Source organism: Echinops telfairi, unplaced genomic scaffold (genome assembly GCF_000313985.2).
Source record: "Echinops telfairi isolate 266 unplaced genomic scaffold, ASM31398v2 ScPeMD7_70;HRSCAF=299, whole genome shotgun sequence".
NCBI classification, from domain to species: Eukaryota; Metazoa; Chordata; class Mammalia; order Afrosoricida; family Tenrecidae; genus Echinops; species Echinops telfairi.
Genome location: NW_022103968.1, coordinates 67,402,519 through 67,423,820, shown reverse-complemented (window position 1 = coordinate 67,423,820; position 21,302 = coordinate 67,402,519). Strand labels below are relative to the sequence as shown.

Sequence of the window (21,302 nt, the reverse complement as noted above, 5' to 3'; positions counted from 1 at the left end):
TGCCGGGTTCAGTAATTCATTGCAACAGCCACACAGAACTCACAGATCATACTCAAAGAGTATGGGGTTTATTAGAGATCTAAGAGATTATAATCCAGGATCAGGGGCAATTTCTCACTAACTCACTGCTATCAAGTTGATTCTGACTCATAGCAACCCTATAGGACCAGATAGAACTGCCCTCGTGGGTTTCCAAGACTAACTCCTTACATGAGTAAACAAGCATCATCTTTCTTCCATGGAGCTGCTGGTGGTTTTGAACTTCTGAACTTACAGACAATTATTCAGTCAGGACATCATTTTGGCTGTGCCCACAGGGAGTGTTTTTGTCTGGGTTGACTAGAGAAGCAAATTTAGAGAAGCTCATATGTGTATAAGAAAGAGCTTTATATACAAGAACAATTGAATATTGAGAAAACGTCCCCGCCCAGTACAGATCAAGTCCATGAATCTGATATTAGCCCATATGTCCGATGCCGATCTATATGATCTATAAAGTCCTCTTCCGACGCACAAACACATGCAATGATGGCGAATGCAGGAAAATCACAGACCAGTGGGTGGGAAGTCTTGTGGATCCAGTGGCATTGTAAGCCTCTCAGCGCTGGCAGGGCTCTCTGTTGTACATGAACCGGACAAGAACAACTCAGTCTCTGGTAAGAAGCAAAACAGTTTATTAAAGGGGGACAGAAAAGAGAAAAAGAATCTGCGCAGGGACCAGCCCTCTGAGGAGAGGGAGAGTGACTGGCCCCATCACTTCCAGACTTGGGTTTTTATAGGATGGGGTAAACAATGGGGGCTTTGCAGCTATGCAAGCAAGTAAGCAAGAACAGAAGCAGACCTTGCAGTTAGCCTTGACACTAAAACTTTTTTTCTTCTTCGAGATAGATGTGTGGCCTTATCTTGCAGCTGCTATTTTCTGGCAAATGTTTGCTTGACCTTAACCTCCGGGGAATTTCCTTAGCTTGATACAAAATGGAGACTGCTACAAGATTGTTCCACTCAGGCTAACTATCACATCTCCACGTGGCTTCTCCTCTCCAGAGGTCTGGCTCCATCAGCCTCTCTCCATGTGTCTTCTCCACAGGGATGTCTCACAGGGAGTGAGCATGTTTCCTGCCTCCAATGAGCTACTTATCTTCTTAGCACCTCCAAATGAGGTCATCAAGCTAGGACCTGATTGACAGGCGAGATTTCACCCCTTCACTCTGAATCCTCAAATTGACACCAGATCATATAACTACCACAGGGAGACCTCTCTGATCTTCAGCTTCTAGACCCTCAACCTCTCAGGCCTTGGCCTCTGCCCTGCTCAGCAATGGTACAAAGCTTGCTAGCTCTCCCAAGAAGTGCTGAGCTGCATCCTGCTCCACCAGTAAGCTCAAGACACTCAGCTGTCTAGCTCTGAGGGTTGGCTAGACTAGCTCTGTCAAGTGACAGGAGGCACTTCACCCTGCCAGCAAGCCTCCTGCTTAGTTTTCTTGCTCTAAGGCACTGTATATATGTACCTTGTGGATTTACCCTTACATCTGGTGATGCTGTTTGGGTCAGTTCCACCTTTTGGCATTGTGGGTAATGCTGCAGGGAATACTGATGGTGACGCACTTGAGTTCCTGTTTTCCCATCCTGAGGAGCAGACTTGCGGAGTCCCAGTGGGATTCTATGTTTAGCCTTTAAGGAACCCTCACACTATTTTCCACAGCAGCGGTACCATTTTATATTCCCACAAACGGTGGATGTGAATTCCAATTTCTTGACATCCTTACCAATATTTATTATTTTCTGGGTTTTGTTATTGCTGTTAAATAATAGTCATTGTAAATATAAAGTGTTATCTCATTTTAATTTTGATTTTCAGGTCCTGAATGATGAAAGATGTTAAATATATTTTCATGTACTTATTGGCTATTTGTATATCTTTTCTTAGATATGTCTGTTCAAGTTTTTTGCTAAGTTTAAAAGATTGCTCTTTATTGTTAAGTTGTAAGAGTTCTTTATATATGCTGGCTATTAATCTCATCAGATGCATGATCCACAAATATTTTCTCCCATTGTAAGAGTTCTTTATATATCCTGGCTATTAATCTCTTATCAGATGCATGATCCACAAATATTTTCTCCCATTCTGTGCAATGTCATTTCACTCTTGATAGTTATCCTTCTGATATATGAAATTTTTTAATTTTGAGGAAGTTTGATTTATGTGTGTTTTATGTTATTTCTATGCTTTGGACATCCTCTTAGAGAATCCATTGTCACAAGATCATGAAGCTTGTTTGTTTTCTTCTAAGAAATGTATAATTTTAGGTCTCAGATTCATATCTTCTATTCATTTTGAGTTCATTTTTGTACACGACATAAATATATGAATATCCAGCTTCCTCAGCACTATTTGGTGAACAGACCATCATCATGTTGCCTTTTTAAAATTGAAAGATGTTTTTTAATTGTACAAAATATATAGTTAACAGAACATGTACCATTTCAGCAATCCTCACATCTACTGGCCAGTAACATAATCATCACAAGTGTCTTAGTGTTGCTATAGCAGAAATACTTAGTGTCTAAGTGTTGCTACAGCAGAAATACCATAAATGGATGAATTTAACAAACAAAAATTTATTTCCTTAGAATTTAGTAGGCTACAAGTCCAAATAAAGGGTGCCAGCCCAGTGTTCTTAGCGATCTCCGTGTCTTGGTCTCAATCTTTCCTTGTATGTAGGAGCTTCTCGGCTCAGGAATCCTGCGTTCAAAGGACCTCGGGTCTCCTCCCAGTTCTTCTGCCTCTGTAACAAGGTCCCTCTGATCTCTGTTTGCTTGTTTAGTCATTTTCAAATCCAGAAGAGGTCATTCACGATACAATCTAATCCTATAGAGTGCATCATGCCTCATTAACATAACTCTCTAATCCTGACTCCTTAATATCATTGAGATAAGGATTTACAACATAGAGGATAATTACATCAGATCATAAAAAGAAGAAAATGTACTTGATACTGAGACTCATGGCCTAGCCAAGTTGACCTGTATTTGGGGAATGCAACTAAATTCATAACACCCATTAGGTATTCCCAAATTTTTTCATCACCCTTACCAGAAGGACAGCATCCCTTATATGTTGTGTCCTGATAATCACTAGTAAATTTTTATTTCTATATATGTGCTTTTTCTAGATATTGCATATAAGTGGAATCTGTAAGGTGGTCAAGAGGTGTTAGCAACTAAATCAGTCGAATTTAAGCAAACAGGCTTTTATTAGGGAGAAAAATCCAGCCTGGGCGAAGTCCCACAGTCCACAGTGTCCGGCAGAGGGAGTCGTGCCCCAGGCTACAGGGGTGGTGCTTATATGGCCAGGGAACACGTGACTGGGCTGCTCTGAGTCCATATAAGGTAAAGTACTCAGGGATTGGGAGATACAGGCATGTCTGGGTTTCTGGAATGTAAAGTGTCTTCCTGGTTCCGGGTGTAATCGTGCAGGGTGCAGGGTGGGCCATGAGCAAAACGGCCCGTGTGAAAGGTGCAGGTGGAAGGTGGCTGTGAGTAAAACAGGGTGTGGGGGTGGGGGGGAATGACTTGCAAAGCTGCTGACAGGTTACATTAGCCAGCTCTGGTCAGCTCCACACGCACGGGTGGGGGAGATTCAAGGTCACTTGCTACTAGGAGCCAGCCTGATGTTGATCTGGCCAGACAGAATCATGTAATATGTGTCATTTTTTGACTGACATTTCACTCAAGTATGCTGCCTTTTAAGGTTGCCTGTCTTAACTTCGGGAGAAAGACAGGGCTTTCTACTCCCATAAAAAGTTAGTCTCAGGACTCCACAGGGGATCACGGTGAGTCAGTGGCAGTAAGTGAGAGAGCTCAACATGACCTTGCTCTTTTTGGTCCTGGATATTTGTACCTTGAAAATTAAGCCTGTGGACACTAAATAGCTATATTATTGCCTTTAGGAACTTTCCCCAAATCAGTTAGGACTTAACGTATCCAGAAATTGTGTGTGCCTGGTGGCCCACAAATCCCAACAAAATCAGCATCAAGAACTTGGTCCAACCCCAAATTCCTGCACTGAAAGAGCCCCCTTACGGTATCCATTGGAGGCCCAACTGCAAGTCCTTTCCGTGCCCGGAGAACTTGGAGGGAGGAGCTGTGGCCATAGGGGAAGCTCTTGCGTGGCCTCTCAGGGGACAGTAGGTGCTACAACAGCTCCACCCGATTAACAGGTTCTTCGGGTTAGCTGCTGCTTCGTGTCGGGCTGCTAAGCACAAGGTCAGCAGTTTGAAACCACCGACCACTCGGAGGAAAGGACAGGAGGTGGTTTACACGGCCCTGCAAGGTCACTAGGAGTAGGAATCGGCTTGGTGGCAGTGAGTTCTCCTGGCTTTGGAGGGACTCGGTCAGGGACAGCTCATATCTGATCCACAGGGCCTAACGTGAGTGATGAAAGGCAAATGGGCCGGGGAAAAGCTCACCTGTCCCAGCCTCTAGCCCTTTGAGCCTCTCTCTGCTCAAGCTCCAGGGACAGAGATGGCTCTGAAAGAAGCCCTCCATTTGTTTTTTGATTGTTTTAAACATTTTATTAGGGGCTCATACAACTCTTATCACAATCCATACACACATCAATTGTGTAAAGCGCATTTGTACTTCATTCTCAAAACATTTTCTCTCCACTTAAACCCCCCGATATTAGGTCCTCATTTTTCCCCTCCCTCCCCACTCCCCGCTCCCTCATGAGACCTTGATAGTTTATAAATTGGTATTTTGTCATATCTTGCCCTGTCCGACGTCTCCTCTCACCGACTTTTCTGTTGTCTGTCCCCCAGGGAGGAGGTCACATATAGTCCCTTGTAATCAGTTCCCTCCTTCCTACCCACTCTCCCTCCACCCTCCCAGTATCGCCACTAACACCACTGGTCCTGTAGGGCTCACCACTGGTCCTGTAGGGCTCATCTGCCCTGGATTCCCTGTGTTTCCAGTTCCTATCTGTACCAGTGTACATCCTCTGGTCTAGCCAGACTTGCAAGGTCGAATTCTAGTCATGGTAGTGGGAGCGGGGAGGAAACATTTAGGAACTAGAGGAAAGTTGTATTTTTCATCATTGTTACATCACACCCTGACTGGCTCATCTCCTCCCCGAGACCCCTCTGCAAGGGGATCTCCAGTGGCCTACTAATGGGCTTTGGGTCTCCACTCCGCACTCCCCCCATCATTCACTATGGTAAGATTTTTTGTTCTGATGATGCCTTACACCTGACCCCTTCGACACCTCGTGGTTGCACAGGCTGGTGTACTTCTTCCATGTGAGCTTTGTTGCTTCTGAGCTTGATGGCCACTTGATTACCTTGAAGCCTTTAAGACCCCAGATGCTATACTTTTTGATAGCTGGGCACCATCAGCTTTCTTCGCCATTTGTAATGACTCATCTTTTTGATTTGGAAACCGGAAGGCGAGAGGAGCCTGTGGGTGGTTCATGGACCACCCTTCTTTCCCTGCAGCTGCAACTGCAGGCTCACAGCCCACTCCTCTTCTCCCTTGTTCGCAGGGCGACTGCCCTGGACCGGTACCAGCTGCAGAAAGTGGGCTTCACACACGTGCTGAATGCAGCTCACGGCCGCTGGAACGTGGACACGGGGGCCGACTACTACCGCGACATGGCCATCAAGTACCTCGGCGTCGAGGCTGAAGATTTACCCACGTTTGACCTCAGTGTCTTCTTCTACCCGGCAGCGGCCTTCATCGAGGATGCGCTCAACAATGACCACAGTAAGACCCCCCAGGTCCGCCCCTGCCCTACCCCACCTGCCACATCCCTTGGCCCCATCCTTTGGCCCACAGGGGAAGCCAGATCAGCCCACCGAAGTCCATATATCTCTCAGAGCCAGCCTGGCAGGGTTTTGTGTGGTAGAGAGGGCGAATTTCAGCCTCTAGGATGTGGGGGGTTGAGCACCTGCACCACCCAGTGTGCTGCTCTGTGATTTGGTCTTTGATTGTCTCTCTGGGAAATTTGAACTAGGAGGGTGTGGAGGAGAAGCCTTTGGCCTGAATCCGTCTTCCTTGGGAAGCATCAGTTACCCTTCAAGTCCCAGGAGTGGTAAAGAGCCCTCACGCTGGGGACTTTGTGTCTGGGTTCACATCTGACGAGTAGCAGGTGTTCCGATGCCCTGTCATTGTCTTGGATGAAGCCCCATGGAGTGACTTCTCCTTTCCCTGCCAACCAGTAGCTCACAGACTCCCTCCACCCCGTCACACTCAGGCCTCTGCAAGCCCTTTCTAAGAAAACTGATACCTAGCTTTATAAATGACTAAATATAGTCGAGAATCTGGGCTTTGAACCCCAAATTCCAAGTTTCCCAGACTTACATATCCATCTTTAAATCACAATCAATAGTCCTTGCCCTCAATATGCAGTTTTGGCTGCCCTCATCTAGGTAAAAGCCACAAAGCTATTTTGGAGGAAGGAGACAATTTAGGGTTAAGGTGATATGCCAAAGTTATTGCTGGATATATTTCAGTGGCATTCTGAAGCGGTCAGAGGGACTTTAAGTCTCTAATTAGTTCTTTGACTTCAGCCTCCCTCCATGAGTCATCCTCTTTTGTGGGGCTATCACATAATGCAGGGCTTATAGTCACTCAAAGTCTTTCTTGTCCTAAGAGGTTGGATTACAAGGCTCACTGACTGACCAACAATCCTGGACTCTATGATTAGCCATAAAAACAAACCAAATTATCTGCAATTGAGTCAGTGCTGACTCAGAGCAACCCTGCTGTGGGTTTCCAAGACGGTAGCTGTTTACTTGAGTAGAAAGCCCAGTCTTTCTCCCTCAGAGCTGCTAGTGGTTTCGAACTGCTGACCATGCAGATGACAGCCCAATGCATAATCACTACATCATCAGGGCTCCATGATCAGCCATGGGCACCAACGATTTATCATTGTTTGGATTCAGAAAACAGTGTCATGCTTTAAAAAAAAAAGCCAACAAATCTCAAGTCTTTGTGTCAGGGCATGTGCCGAGTTGCCCTTTTATGAATTTATTTATGGACCATATTGTTTTATGTATAGTCTGGATTTCAAGCAGGATCTGATTGAGGTAGCAATTGTACAATTCTGCTTGACACGATTGAACTATGGAACGATATGATCTATATTAATAAAAAAAGAAGAAGACATTTTAAAAACAAAAGAGGGTTCTATATAAAATTTTTAAAAAGGAAACGGACAGTGACTCATCCCCATGAGGTAAAATTCCCCTTAGAGTATTTGAAGTTCATATAACACATATTCAATGTGAAAAATGCCTCCGTTTCTGTTTACTGTGCCCGCTGGCCATTGTTATATCTCAGACTATCTCTGGAAGCTTTGGAGGAGACAGGGCAAAGCTTGACTCCACATTGCACAACCTACCAACGAAATGATGGCTTCGAGCCTTGGTTTCTCCATCTGGTGATGAAAACATTCACCTTGAAAGGTTATAATGAGAATCAGCAGCGAGCCCTTGGCGTCGGCGTGGCGCACAGCAGGCTCTCAGAGGCCTTTGATAGCGAGGCACTGCGCAGTGAGCACAGAACCACAGCAGCACATGCACACGATAATGATAATGAAATGTCCAATCCCTACAGAAAAACAAGTGGAAAAAAGAACAGTCCAACTTCGAACTAGTAGGATCCGCTCATGGAATAGCTGGCTTTAGATTCTCAACATGCCATTTTAGAATCTACGCTCCTGCAACCCATCACGCCAACCAAATCAGGAAGGAACTGGACTCTCATGCCCGATGTTGAGGTCTGGGCAAATCTCAGAGCACTGAGAAGGCAGCTGCTGTAGGTCATGGCTGTCAGACTACGTGTCCTTAGAATTGAGAAGAGAAAGGGCAAAGGGGGCAGAGTATAGATCTATGAGGAGGTCAGAGAATGAACAGGGGACAGCATGGGTCTAGAGCAGTGGTTCTCCACCGTCCTGATGCCACGACCCTTTAATACCATTCCTCATGTTGTGGTGACCGCCCCCAACCACAACATTATTTTCATTGCCACTTCATAACTGTAATTTTGCTACTATTAGGAGTCAGGCGACACCTGTGAAAGGGTTGTTCAACCGCCAAAGGGGTCGTGACCCACAGGTTGAGAACCGCTAGTGTACTGGGACCCAGAACAAGGCAAGGTCTCACTGGGGCCAGCTTTAACTGCCTGTATTAGTCTGGGTACTTTAGAGAAACAAATCCACAGAAACTCATGTATAAGAGAGAGTTTTATATAAGGGCTAAGTGCACATCAAGAAAACATCCCAACCCAGTGTTGCCCAAGCCCACAGTCCAACATTAACCCATTAACCCATATGTCTGACACCAATCCACAAAGTCCTCCACCAGCTAACAAAACAGATGCAATGATGCCGACTGCAGAAGGAAAGCTAAATTAGTGAATGTGTAAGCATCTCAGTGCTGACAGGGGTCTCCACACGGCTGCTCCAGCACTCAGGGTTGCATCAGGGTAGGTCCATGTGGCTTCTCCTCAGGGATGTCTTGCAGGAAGTCAGCCTTGCCAGCTGAAGCAGGGAACTGGCTAAGGCAGCTGCACCCTGATCCGACCATCAGAAAGCAAGAGACACAAGAACTAGAAAGGTGAGGCTCACTGAGCCATTTATCCGGCTGCCCTTCAATTAACCCCACATGTGCTTATCGGCCAGGTTGGCACAACTAACTATATCACTGCCCTTTTCATTTACATATTTATAAGTTACCACAATTCAGGGGTCCAAACACCAACTTAAAAAAAAAAAGCAACTTAATAAAAATTGTTTTATTGGCATATAATTTACATATATAATTCAAGAGTTGAATCAGATTAAGAAGAGTTGTACAATATCATCAAAATCGACTTCAGAAAATTTTCTTCTTCCTTGTAGTCATTGTGAGCTCCCCAATTCCCCCGCCGCCCCCCCGTGTCCCCCCCCAATTAAAACACAAACTCTTCCGTAGCAGTCAGAGAATGCCAATGAACAAACATGGTTGTGTTAAGACAACGAGGTGCGAATAGAGGGTTCGGTAGCCTCTCAACCCCTACAGGGAGTAGCTGCTTCTCAGCCCCAATCAATTTTGAGTTGCAAGGAAATGTGGTAGATCTTTTGACTTTTCAAAAGAAGTCTCAGATCTGTATTTTTAAGGTCTTAAATGACTGTAAAGGCCAAACAAAGGCACTCCGATGGCCAGCAGTAACCTTAACCTAAGCCAGCAGAGTAACAAAAATGCTCCTTCGCTCCCAGGGGCACCTTGGCTGGACCTGGGTGTAGATGGCACACTTGGTAGTGTGAGCCCAGCCTACTCAACCACACACAGTAACTGGCTAGGTGTTGGAAACCAAGGGACACTACGGTAGCATGTTAAAGCCAGGCCCCCTCATACATTTATTATTATGCTCCTGATATAAGAGGTGTTGATGGACAGTGTGGCCAAAAGCAAGGTACCTCTTTCCTCCCTCTCATCTTTCGATGCCTTTCAACTAAGTGTCCATGGCTCTTCACTGCTGCCACTCAGTCAGTGCCACCCACTCTTGGAATAGCATCTGCTCTGGACCTTTGGCATGGCACTCATTGATGTAGCCAGCCCCAGGACTTACGTCCACCCTGCCCTACTTGGGTTGGACTCATATAAGATATCTTGCTGGTCAACCTCAATCACTTCTGAAAATGTTGAGAGAGAATGTAGTCCTACACGGACAGCTGGGGAAACAGAAGCCTGGAGAAGCTAAGCGCTGTGCCCAGGGTCAGAGAGAGCGGATCTTAGGCAGGGCTGTGAGGACACTGCTGGACAGCAGGGCCTCCTTCTGTCCCTCAGGCCTCACAGACAACTCCTGTCCCCTCTGATTGTGAGCATCTGGTGACTGCTGTATGCAAGGTCACCCGATATCATAAAATGCAAGGCACTCCGCTGTTTCCAGGATTGAAAACAACTGAACTTGGCATTCGTCATCAGAAGGGAATGCTGACAAATGCTGTTCCAGAAACCACTTCCAGCTTGCCATTCTGAGAAGTGAATGAGTGTGATTTGACTTTAATAAAGTCATTTAAGCAACCCAAGGAAGATGCCATAAGGCTGATCTTATCACTCCCTCCGTTCCTTCTCTCTTGCACCCCTGCCCCCTTCTTTCTGAATCCTTCCCTCCTTCCCTCACCCCTATAGCCTTCTTCTCCTTCCTCTGACCATCCCCCACTTCCTTGTTAAATAAACAGCCCATACTCAGCTTTTGAAGTCACCCTAAAATCTATTATGGATAAGGCAGGTGCGAATACGTAAATGATGTCTGCTTGTTTCTAAGCTTTAACCAGACCAAATGTTCAATCTTAAGCATCCCCTGAGATTCAGTCTTAAGCATCCACTAGAGATTCTTCTTCCTACCTCCCTCCCACCTCCCTCCGGCCCCAAAGTTTATAATGGCACCCGTTTCTGAGAACTGAGCTATTTGGGAAGGCAGAGTTATGTGGGGAGATGTGTGACCTTTGCGTTTGCTTATCTGCTGAGGTGGGCAGTTCTCAAGATCCGAACTCACTGCCATTGAGTCAGTGCCAACTCAGGGCGGTCCTGTGGGGCAAGGCAGAGGGAACTGCCTTTGTGAGTTGCTGAGATGATCCCTTTTTATGGGCGTGGGAAGCCTGGTCTTCCACACTGCTGACTTGCAGTAAGAGCTTGCTTGGGAGGGCAGGGCTAGTGGGGCAGGCCGTTGGTCCCCATGTGACAAAGAGCCTTCCCTTCTGGGTCAGCACTTAGAATGGTCATTGGAGGAGCTGTAGAGATCCCTGATTTGGATTTTCTTCACAAGATTGTGGGAATCCCCCTTTTGTTAAAGGCCCAAGGGGAAATTTTAGATCTAAACCAGCGTTTTCAGATATCGACTATGACCTATTAATGGGTCATACAATACTTTTAGTTGGTCTGACTAACATTTCTTGGAAAGCGAGATTAGAAAGGAATAGAAAATACCAGGATGCACTACATGCAGTGAAGATCCAGCTAATCTGGCGAAATTTTTGTTTTCTACACACACACTTTTGCAATACTGCTCAGCATTCAGAAACATGCCCTTTGGTGTCAGCCTGGGCTGGAGTCACAGGTATGTGTGACTTGGACAGTCAACTCTTGGTCCTTTAGCTACCTCGTCTGTAACATGGGGATAGTATCTTTATCTGCCTCACGGAGTTGCTCTGCATAGTGGCTCCAATGAAATGCATGAAGTGCTTGGGAAAGGACGTGAGGTGAGCGGAGCTACGTGTTAGCGGTGAATGCTATCACGGGGCCACAGACACATTTGGAAGTCTTAGTTTCCTACAGCAGCAGTAACAAAATATCACAAACAAGGGGGTTTGAAACAACAGAAATTGATACTTCACAGATATGGAGTCTAACCAACCCACACCCATTGCCATCAAGTACAAAGTCATGGCCCATGCTCTCTGAAGATGGTCATTGGCAATCCTGGGGCTCCTTGAATTGTAGCTGCCTCACTCCACTCTCTGCCTTTGTCCGCATATGACCACTTTTGCTGCCAGTGTCTCTTTAAAATTTTTTTTAAATTTTATTTTATAGACATTATTCATCTAGGATCAGGGCTGATGATCTACGATCTCATGTCCATTTAATTAAAACATCTTTATATTTGTATATCTAAAGATTTCCTCAAGTCCAGGTTTCAAACACCAACCCTTCAGGGTGAGCTTCCAAACAAAGTAGGTGTGAGGATTTCCACAGATCTTGTTAAGAGATGCAACTGCACCCACAACATGCCCGGTCTAGAAGATTATACCTGTGACACTCAGCCCTCCGGCCTGCTGATGTCTAACTCCCAGAGACTGAGACCCTCCGCGTTTGGCTCACGTAGTCCGTGCTGGGAACTGGCCAACCCAGCCTTCCTTCCCTTTGCTGACCCCCGAGTGGTCTGACGGGGCCACGGAGCAAGCAGGGCATTAATAGAGGACAGGTCCTGGGGAGGAAAGGGTTGGGAGCGTGGTGGGTGGGGGAGGGTGGTGGGTTCGGAGCCCACCCCGGGTGGGAGCCCACCCCGTACTTCAGGCCTCCAGAGAACAATGGGTCCTTGCCCCCAGGGAGACCTGCTGAGGCCACATATCTTACGAACAAAGCTCAGCAAAACTCAGCTCCAGAAATTGCTGCTCCGTAGATTCCTCTCTTCCCCGCCCCCCTCCGTCTCTACCGGCCCTCTGCCCACTTAACAGAATGCAGGCTCCTCAAACGCTAATGAACTGCAGCTTTCCTCTGTTTCCAGTATTAAATCATGACGGGAAGATTACTCTTTTTGCCAGGAGAGGAAGAAACGCTTTAGTTCTCAGCAGAGCTGGCAGGAGGCCATCCCGGGGATGAGGATGCCAGAGGTGGACGGTTGTCCGCAGGCCGCGCTCTCCACCCCCAGGGCCACAGCCATTCCGGGAAGAGCCTGGGACCAGCCCCGTCCCCTCCCCTCCCCTATCTCAGCACAGCAGCAAAGCACTCAAGAAGCTGAGCGCCCTTTGGGACTCAGAAAAACGGGACCCCTTCTAGGGGCTCTGTGATGGGAAGGGGTGTGATTTGAGTGTGGCTGGGTTAGTTGATGAAGGTTGGCAAAAGGGAATTACGCTGCATTGTTACTGGGGGCCATCAAGTCCATGGGGACCCATGGGTGCAAAACAGAATAAGGGTCATTAGGCTTTTCGATCCTTTGGAAGCGGATTGCTGGCTGGGTGGCCTTGACATTTGTACCGCGCAGGGACTCCATAGGAGCCCTGATGGTGTCCTGGTTACCAATTGGGCTGGTAACTGCAAGGTCAGAAGTTCGAAACCACTAACCACACTGGGGGAGAAAGATGAGACTTTCTACTCGTGTAAAGAGTTAGTTTCAGAAACCCACAGGAGCTGTTCTACCCTGTCTTGTTATAGAGTCACAATGAGCCAGAATTGACTCGGTGGTGAGTTCTTTGAGGGGCTCTCTAAGGAGCTCTAGTGGCACTATGGGTTAAGCGTTGGACTGCTAACTGCAAAGTTGGTTGATGGTTCAAACCCACCAACTGCTCCTTCAGAGAAAGATGAAGCTGTCTGCTTGTGTAAAGCCTTACACTCTCAGGTCACGCTAAGAGAGTAGACTCAATAGGGGCTGCTTTAGCGTTCAAAATAGATCCCAAGCCCTCAAGTTTAAGGAGAACAGTGAGGAAGTCTTTAACAGGTTCTGGAATACCATTTGCCGGAGTTTGTAATGGCGCCCAAGGCGTTGCGGATTCAGAGCCTTAAAAAGGACAGGCGAGGGCAAAGAGAACCGTCACAAAGCATGATTGGTGGCAGATCAATACAGCACAGCCACAGGTGGGACTCCCGAAGTCGGAATGGGACCCCAATTGTGTCTCACAGATCCAGTTGGCTAGATTTGTTCCAGGCCCTCGGACCAGGGCAGTTACGTTTCCAGTTTCCATGCAGGAAATGTACCCAGGTGAGTCCCCAAGGGCATCCCTTCCCCCAGCACTCCCCAGCAATTCACGTCTCAGAAGGTATGGTCTCGGGGTCAAGCGATTCACACTGCTGGTGGGTGGTCAGAGGTGGATCGATGGGGACTCCTGAGTGGATTTAGAACTTTACCTGTAAACTGTAGCCTTGGGCAAAGTTCATGCTCAGAAATTGAAGCTCTAGTGCAGGCCTCTTAGTCAGTCCCTGAAGAGTTAACAGCTACGTTGGGCCTTGCTGAGGCCTTCAAGCAGCTCCGCTCCTTCGAACAAAGCAGAAGAATCCTGGTGACAACCGAGAGATACATGGGGGAGAAGCCGCTTCCTGAACCGGATAAACCCGCGTTCCCGGTCCGATTCCATCCACGGGCCTTCCATGGGCACAGACGCCTTCCCACACCATCTCCTCCAGAGGGGGTCAGGGGGTCGGGGGGTCGCTCGATCAGCGCACCCGACCTCAGGCCCTCCCGTCCCCCGGGAGCTGCTTCGGCCCACTGTTACTTAACCCTGGCTATCTCATGGTCAGATGTTGAGCTTACACATACAGTGCTTTGCATTTTAAGTTGCCAATACAATTAAAAAAAAAAAAGCGACAGGTGTCAGAAGCTCTCGGGGCAGTTGTCCCCTGCCCTGTAGGATCACGGTGAGTCGGCAGCGACTCCATGGCCGTGACCATGGCGGGTGCTCTGTCTTTAGTATAAGACTCGATGTTAAATTGAGCGGTTGTGATTCAGCACCACTTGGCCCCGCGCTGTGTGTGCGGAGGCACTTAGCTCTTGGCCTTGGGTGGGCGTATGCGTGTCTCCCCAGCCAGGTCTGTGGTGCGGGGGTGGGGGTGGGGTGGGGGGGAGTGGGGGGAGTGAGGTGGGGGGGGTGGGGGGGAGGATCCAGGTGGCTAGTGGTTGGGCCGCTTGGATTTCTCATCTTGCCTAGGCCACTTATCAAGAGTGTCATGGGAATGGTGTTGGTACAAAGTGGGCGATTGGAGCAGCTTGAGCTAATCCACAAGACAGGAGCAGAAGACAGCTCGAGAGTGTTTATTGAGTACCAGGTCCCAAGGAAGACCAAGGAGTCTGCTTCCACAAGCAAGAGGGTCGGGAATGTTTGATGGTCAGGGTGTGGGGGAAGCGGTCTTCTGGGCAGTCTGGCTATGTGTTGGTCACAGCCTGGTTCACAGATCGCTCTCTCGGCTTGGAGGTGCAAGTTCTCCTTCGAGCTGCAGGTCTTGTTAGCTGAGTTTTGCCCATCAGATGGAAATGGGTTCATCTTAACCTCTAAGGGGAAACAGCAAGGGTTTATTAGTTCACCCTGAATTCTAACAGAATCACAAGATTAAAACAAAAGGGGAGAAGAATCCGGCTGCCTCGGCTATGTACTGCAACCCAAGGGGTCTCAACAGCCCCAGGAGGAAGGCAAGGGGCTGGGAGGTGAGAAGGACACATTGGAAGTGTTCTTTGGCAAGCGGCTCTCTTATCCTGCTAGCTTTAGAATGCATTCGTGTCATCCCTGCAGGCCTCGGGCCTGTGATCCAGGACAGGGACAGTTTGGGGAGCACACAGTCTAAGGTGCCCCGGCCGGTTTGACCCAAGCTCAGGGATCTGATAACGACAGGAGAGGTTAGCCACTGGGATGGTGGTGTGGCAGTTGAGGGGCCTGCCGAAGAGCCTGTTCTTCCTTTCCCTGTCCCGGCCCTCGGCAAAGTGGTCAATGGCCAGTCCAGGGGAGGGCCTCAATAACATACGGGGTTGAATAATTTCTAGTGTTAGCACCTGCTGTCCGTGTGACAAGATGGCAAATCATTTCACCTCTCTGTGCCTGTTTCCCCACCTACAGAGCAAGGTTGGTGATAATTAAAACCTGAAAGGGTTGTACAAAAGACGACTTAAAAAACCCAAAGAACTGAAAAAGAACAGAAAACACCAAAAACCACCCCACTGCCATGGAGTTGATTCCAACTCAGAGCCACCCAGCGCTGCAGTTTCCTGTGAACCACCAACCTTGAAGCTAACAGTTCGAAGCTTACCCAGCCTCAACCACCGGGGCTCCTGTGAGCATGCAGGGTCACCCCAGAGGGTCACACGGCCTCTTCTCAGCAGGGTCTAGCATGATAGTGGTCAAAGAGCTTTTTTTCAGGTGGAGATTCTTCTAGATATTCAGTTTTCACACTTTTGGGTCTGAGAACTCCTTAGACTCTTAATAACTATTAAGGACCTCAAAGAGCTGTTGTTTATGTGGATTATATCCATCCAATGTTTACCATACTAGAAATAAACCCTGAAAATGAACATTATATTTATCAATTAAAATTAATAAAATTAAGCTATGCATATTAGCCTAATAACAGTTTTATAAATAAAAGCACTTTGCAAAATACAATTAGGAAAAAAGCCGCATAGCTTTAAATCTCTTTCATGTTAGGCGTTGTCGTGGGATTTGTCTATCTGCTCTGCACGTAGTCTGTTTGGCTTGAGGTCCATGAAGAAAATCTGACCTTTCTCAGATCGATAGCTGAGAAGGACGGAGTGACCAGATCATTGTGGATAGTCTTCTTTGAATACTACACCCAAACTTGACAAGTGATACTTTCTAAAAGTTAGTTGTAATGTGGAATTTGAAATCATATGAATACACTTCACACTGCATTAGATTATAACTCATTGGTTCGCTTGGCATTTTGAAAGTTGTTTTTACCTAAGCCTGATTTTGTCACATCCCACGTCAGTCATCTGGAAAATATTGATTCATTAAGTTATATCAATCTTTGACATGCTGACATTATCAAAAAATCACCTTTGCTAATATTGCCGCTGATCTTATTAGAAACGTTTTGAAGTCCTAGAATATGATCATATTCAGAATGAGAGATGCAAACTTTCCAGAATTCTAACTTGATCGAAAACTTGCATTTTCTCACTGGCAACAAACACTGTCTGTTGTTGCCTTTGAAGTGACAACATGACTCACTTTGCTCACTTGTGAGAAAAGAAACTTCAGTAATCATGATTCCTCTGTCATTTGTTCCTTCCAATAAAAATGGCATTTCACAGAAAAAGCAGCTAGTGCGGCTTTCCCTCGAAGCAGCCGCCATGCGTCGCCATGCAGCCATAGCGTCACAGAGCGAAGTAAGAAATAGAGTCTCGGGCTGGGATTGGATACAATTCATTTGAATCCTTCATCAAGGACATTCTTAAGGGAAGAGGGCTGGTTTTCCTTCTTGAGAAGGAGCGAGAGGTGAATATTAGCGTGGTACTAATACAATGATTGCTACGACAGCTTTCTGCTGGGATTCACCTAAGACACCCATCGGTGTTACTTGACGGCAGTGGGTTTGTTGTGGGGAGTGTTACCCACCATCAGTGCAGATGTCAACAGAGTGACAAGGTCAATATCAACGTCGTACTGTTTTGAAGATGGTATTGACGTCATGGGTCCCTGGAAAGGACCTTGGGAACAGAAACCAGAACTGGTCTGTGGATCCCGCTTGGGTGTTTGCTGGTCTAGGCCATCCCTCGGACACTCCCCTTCTCTGCTGGCTTCAACAATTCATTGCAACGGCCACTCAGAACTCACAGACAAGACTCACAATTAAGGGGAATTTATTAGGGAAGTTCAGGAAGAAGATGAGCCTTTCCATTCCCGTGCAGGTTGACCGTCTACCTGAGAGCAGTTCTACCCTGCCCGCAGGGCTGTTAGAGGTCGGAATAGACTCGGGGGCAGTTGAGTGAGTGAGTGAGTTGATTAAGAAATTTAACAGGTTATGACAACCCAGCCCCAGAAAGCATTAAGGATACAGTCCTTGGTCCACAGCAACATCTTGCCTCAGCCAGTCTCTCTGGCCCTCAGCCTCTCAGCCACATGGTCCCTGGGCTTTGTCTCTGTGGGCCAGGAAGCCAACCCACTGGTCTGTCCCATAATCTCATAGTCTCGGTGCTGCTTCTCGGCTCTGTCTCATGGTCTTCTTGCTTCAGCCTCTGGTCTCAGCCTCTCTTAGCTCCTTTGCTTTGTCCCTGGGTCTCTGTGCGGCAGCCTCTGGTGCCTCTGGCCTTGGCCTCTGCCACTTCAGAGAGCTCCATGTGCACCACTGGTGGCTCTCCTTTGATGCTCCTGGCCTTCTCTCTGTCCTCCCGAGATGGACAAGCAGCTGCTGCAGAGGAGAGGCTTTGAGGGGAGTGGGGCTTTTGTCTCTCGGCAGACGTAGCCCCCAAGGAAACAAAGAATGGTGATTTGGTTCACACCTCTGATAAGGTGGAGACTCAGAATCCATCTCATTTTAATCCTGTCCATTAGCATAGTGAAGAACTCTTTCCAAAATGGGACTATAACCACGGGCATAGAGGATTGGATTTATATGGCTAGAAGGGCCCTATTAATTGACTGTCTCTCAAGCATGTGCCCACAGTCAGCTGGGTAAGCGCTTTTCACCATTACCTTCACAACGACTTCAGGAAGAAGACCCTGATGTCATTTCCATGTACAAATGGGGGGGCCTGATGTTGCAAAGGCAAGAAGGGCACTGCCCACGCTCATGCCATCGTGAGGAAGAATCAGGATTTAGGCAGGTCATCCCGAGCCCCACCTGCATGCCCATAACTGCCATGCCAACTTTGCCCACCACTGAGGGTTTTCCTTCTTCCCACTCCATCTGCAGATAAGATCCTGGTCCACTGTGCCATGGGCCGCAGCCGGTCGGCCACCCTGGTCCTGGCCTTCCTGATGATTCACAGGAACATGACCTTGGTGGATGCCATCCAGCAAGTGGCCAAGAACCGTTGTGTGCTCCCCAACCGGGGCTTTCTGAAACAGCTCCGAGAACTAGACAAGCAGCTGGTGCAGGAGCGGCGGCGAGCAGGCCCGTGAGGAGGAGCTGTGGGCCCTCCTCCCCTGGGAGAGCACAGGCATCGGGGCCTGTGTGTCTCAAAGAAGGCCCAGTGGAACCAGAGCTTGAATTCTTCCAAAGACGCCGCAGCTGCCTTGGTGCGCACTGGTGAACAGAGGGCTCTGAAGCTGCCTCTCGGCTCCCCAGTAAAACGGAGAAAGGATTCCTTGCAGAATCGGTTGTAGATGAGGGCAGGGCTCTGCACAGAGCTGAGACTGGTGTGTTTTGTTTTTATAATGTTGTTTTGTTTTTGAGATGGAAACAAAATGGATTTTGAAATATGTAGGCATTGTGCTGTGATTAAACATTTGCCTTTGTTTGAAAGTCACTTTCTTATCAAAGTAAGTTTGAAATAGAAGTAACATCTATTTTTAACTACAGATAGATCTCTCGGCGAGCTGCACTACCTGAGTGTGCACGTCTGGCTAGGGAGGCCCATCCTTCATCCTGTGTTCTTTTCTATGGGAGGCTCAGGCTTGGTCTCTATCTATAGATGCACTTGCACAGACTCTTTTAGTTGGTGTGGGCAGTGGGAGGCCTGTATAGAGGTCCCTGCTTTAGGCTCCCTTCTCTTGCTTAGGGAGTCCAAGCTGGAGAACTGACCGTCAGTGCCCTGTTTGCATAGTGGCTCAGTGCTCGGCTGCTGACCTAAGAGTTGGTGGTTTGAACCCACTTGATCCATGGAATAAAGATGTGAAAGTCTGCCCTGTACGGACCTTCAGTCTTGGAAACCCTCAAAACAGACTGCCATCGAGTCACTGCTGACTCGCTATAGGACAGGCTTATGGGTTTCCCACACTGTCAATCTTGGAGGGAGTCGCAAGCCTCATCTTCCTCCTAAGGGGTGAAGAGTCACTTTGAATTGCTGACTTTGTGGTTTGCAGCCCGCACATGCCCCTCTGCACTACAGGACGCCCTTCTGGCATTCAGCCTCACAGGGTCAGACGATGCTGATGTCATTTCCATTGTAGGAATCTGAATCAACCTAACAGCATTGTTGCTGTTGTTCCTGTTACTCTTCAGACTCTTAGCCTGAGCCATTATCCAGAAGAGGGCAACGGTTTCTGCTATCTCAGGACAGTTAAGAGTTTGACTTTACACACGTTAAAAACATGAGGGAGCAGACAGTCTTTGGGGAACAAAACTCTGGTTGTGGTACTTCTAGTAGAAGCCACACTGGCTTGTTTTCCATCAGGCCAGGGTGTTGGCTGTGGCCAGGAGGAGCTGAAACGGCCAGGGGCACTCAGGCTGGAGGTGGGCTCCCTGGGGCCGTGCCCATCGCAATGGCTGTGGGAGGCTCGTTCTGCAGGAGAAGGCAGCAGCAGTCGTGAGGGGCATAGTGATGACTCCTGGCACAAGGACCCCTAAATCAGACAGACCCCAAGGAGAGGCGCTGATGGAGAGATGCGGAAGTCAAGAAGCAGACACTGGACGCACCTAGAGAAAATCAACAGAGCTGGATCCAGGTCTGCTGGGGAAAATAGGAAGGACCCAGTTTCCGGTTGAGCAGAATGAAAGTGGGTGTTCTTGGTAGAGGCAGGATAGGCGCAACAGGTGTGTAAAGTCACCAAGAGTTATTGGGATCTTGGGAAGCTGCTCTGCTTTGGGGTCCCCGGGGAAGACGGGAGCCCTGGGCCTCTGTGACGAGGCGTGGCTTCCTTGATAGCCTGGGCCTGCCCGGGGATAGTCAGCCTGGCGCAGGAGTCTGCTGATGCTGTCAGGTGCGGTCAAGTTGGTTCCGGCCAATAGCGACTCTGGGTCCCAAGAACACACTGCCCGCTCCGGTGCCACCCTCAGAGTCACGTGCTTGAGAGGAGCTTTTCTGAGGCTCCTTTGCAGTAAGGAGATATATGTGTGTATTTTAGCAGTAAGGATATTTCAATAGATTAAAACGCCTGAAACATCACCCTAAAAAATGTGCAAAGCAAAAAGGCCAAGGCGGACCGGCAAGCTAAGTGTGCAGTAAACTGGACTATCTCTGTCCTAAGGCCGAAAAGGCGGACGTTTCCTTTGAAATGGTGACAGTGTTGAATTGAACACAGACCATCCGAGGTCACTGCAGATGCCACAGCATGTGAGGTTGTGAAAGAGAGTTATATCGCCCTGGCATAATGCCCTGTGGTCACGGAAGTGCTGGTTGACGCAGATTGGCGCGTGAAGGCGTCACAGATCATCTCTTGGGACTCGGGTCCTAGTGGCCTCTGCCTTGCTTTCCTACCTCGAGGCCGTGCTAGCCTCCTCTGAATTCACGCCTCCCAGCTCTGCCGAGAGAAATCCGGACCTGTACTTTAATGAAGCAGGACATCCTCGCGTGGAAAGGCTGGAAGCTGTTGTTTCCTGGGGGTCCCTGCACCTCACTGCTCCCATTCCCTGTGGGCCTGAGTCCAGCCGACCCAGAGACCGCTCTCTTCCACATTACTCCCGGGAGCCAGAGATAGGAATCAAGGGGCACAGCAGTTCTTGTGAGGGGCTCCAAGGGAGGTCTTCAGAGATGGAAGAAGTCAATAAGTAGTTACTGAGAACTCACTACCTCCCAAGAAGGGAGTTAGGAAGCCCAATGTAAAAAAACAGGCAACAATGTACATTGTGATGAAATGCAATGAGGGCATAGGTACCGAGGTGGCAAACAAGGGCCAAAGAAAGGGTGGGAGAGAACATCACGTTAGACGGAGTGATCAAGGAAGACCGGAGGAGACAGCTGAGCTGTGATTTGAGGGAGAAAGCCTTTCCCAGGAGGAGGCAGCATTCTAGGTCAAGGACTCGCCTGCGATGGCAAGAGGTGGGTAGATTGGAGGAGCCACTGATCAGTGCGGCTGGCGCTGTGAGGGGGAAGGGGGAAGGTGGGGAAATGCGATTTTAGTCAAGGTGCAAAGAAAAAGCACTTGCGTTTTAAGCAGGGGAATAGGATAATCCAACACTCTGGAAAAACAAGCCTACTGACTGGAGTTTGGAGAAAGG

General features: G+C 48.2%; 1 protein-coding gene across 1 annotated transcript in view; it reads left to right on the top strand.

The window, feature by feature from the left end:
- Positions 1 to 18,559, top strand: part of DUSP29 (dual specificity phosphatase 29) — a 51,159-nt gene extending 32,600 nt beyond the window's left edge. The window contains exons 2-3 of the mRNA XM_013004296.2: positions 5,540 to 5,760; positions 18,117 to 18,559. Coding sequence (XP_012859750.1) covers positions 5,540 to 5,760; positions 18,117 to 18,325 — 430 coding nt within the window. The 3' untranslated portion in view covers positions 18,326 to 18,559. The remainder of the gene's footprint in view (positions 1 to 5,539; positions 5,761 to 18,116) is intronic.
- Positions 18,560 to 21,302: the final 2,743 nt, after the last annotated feature.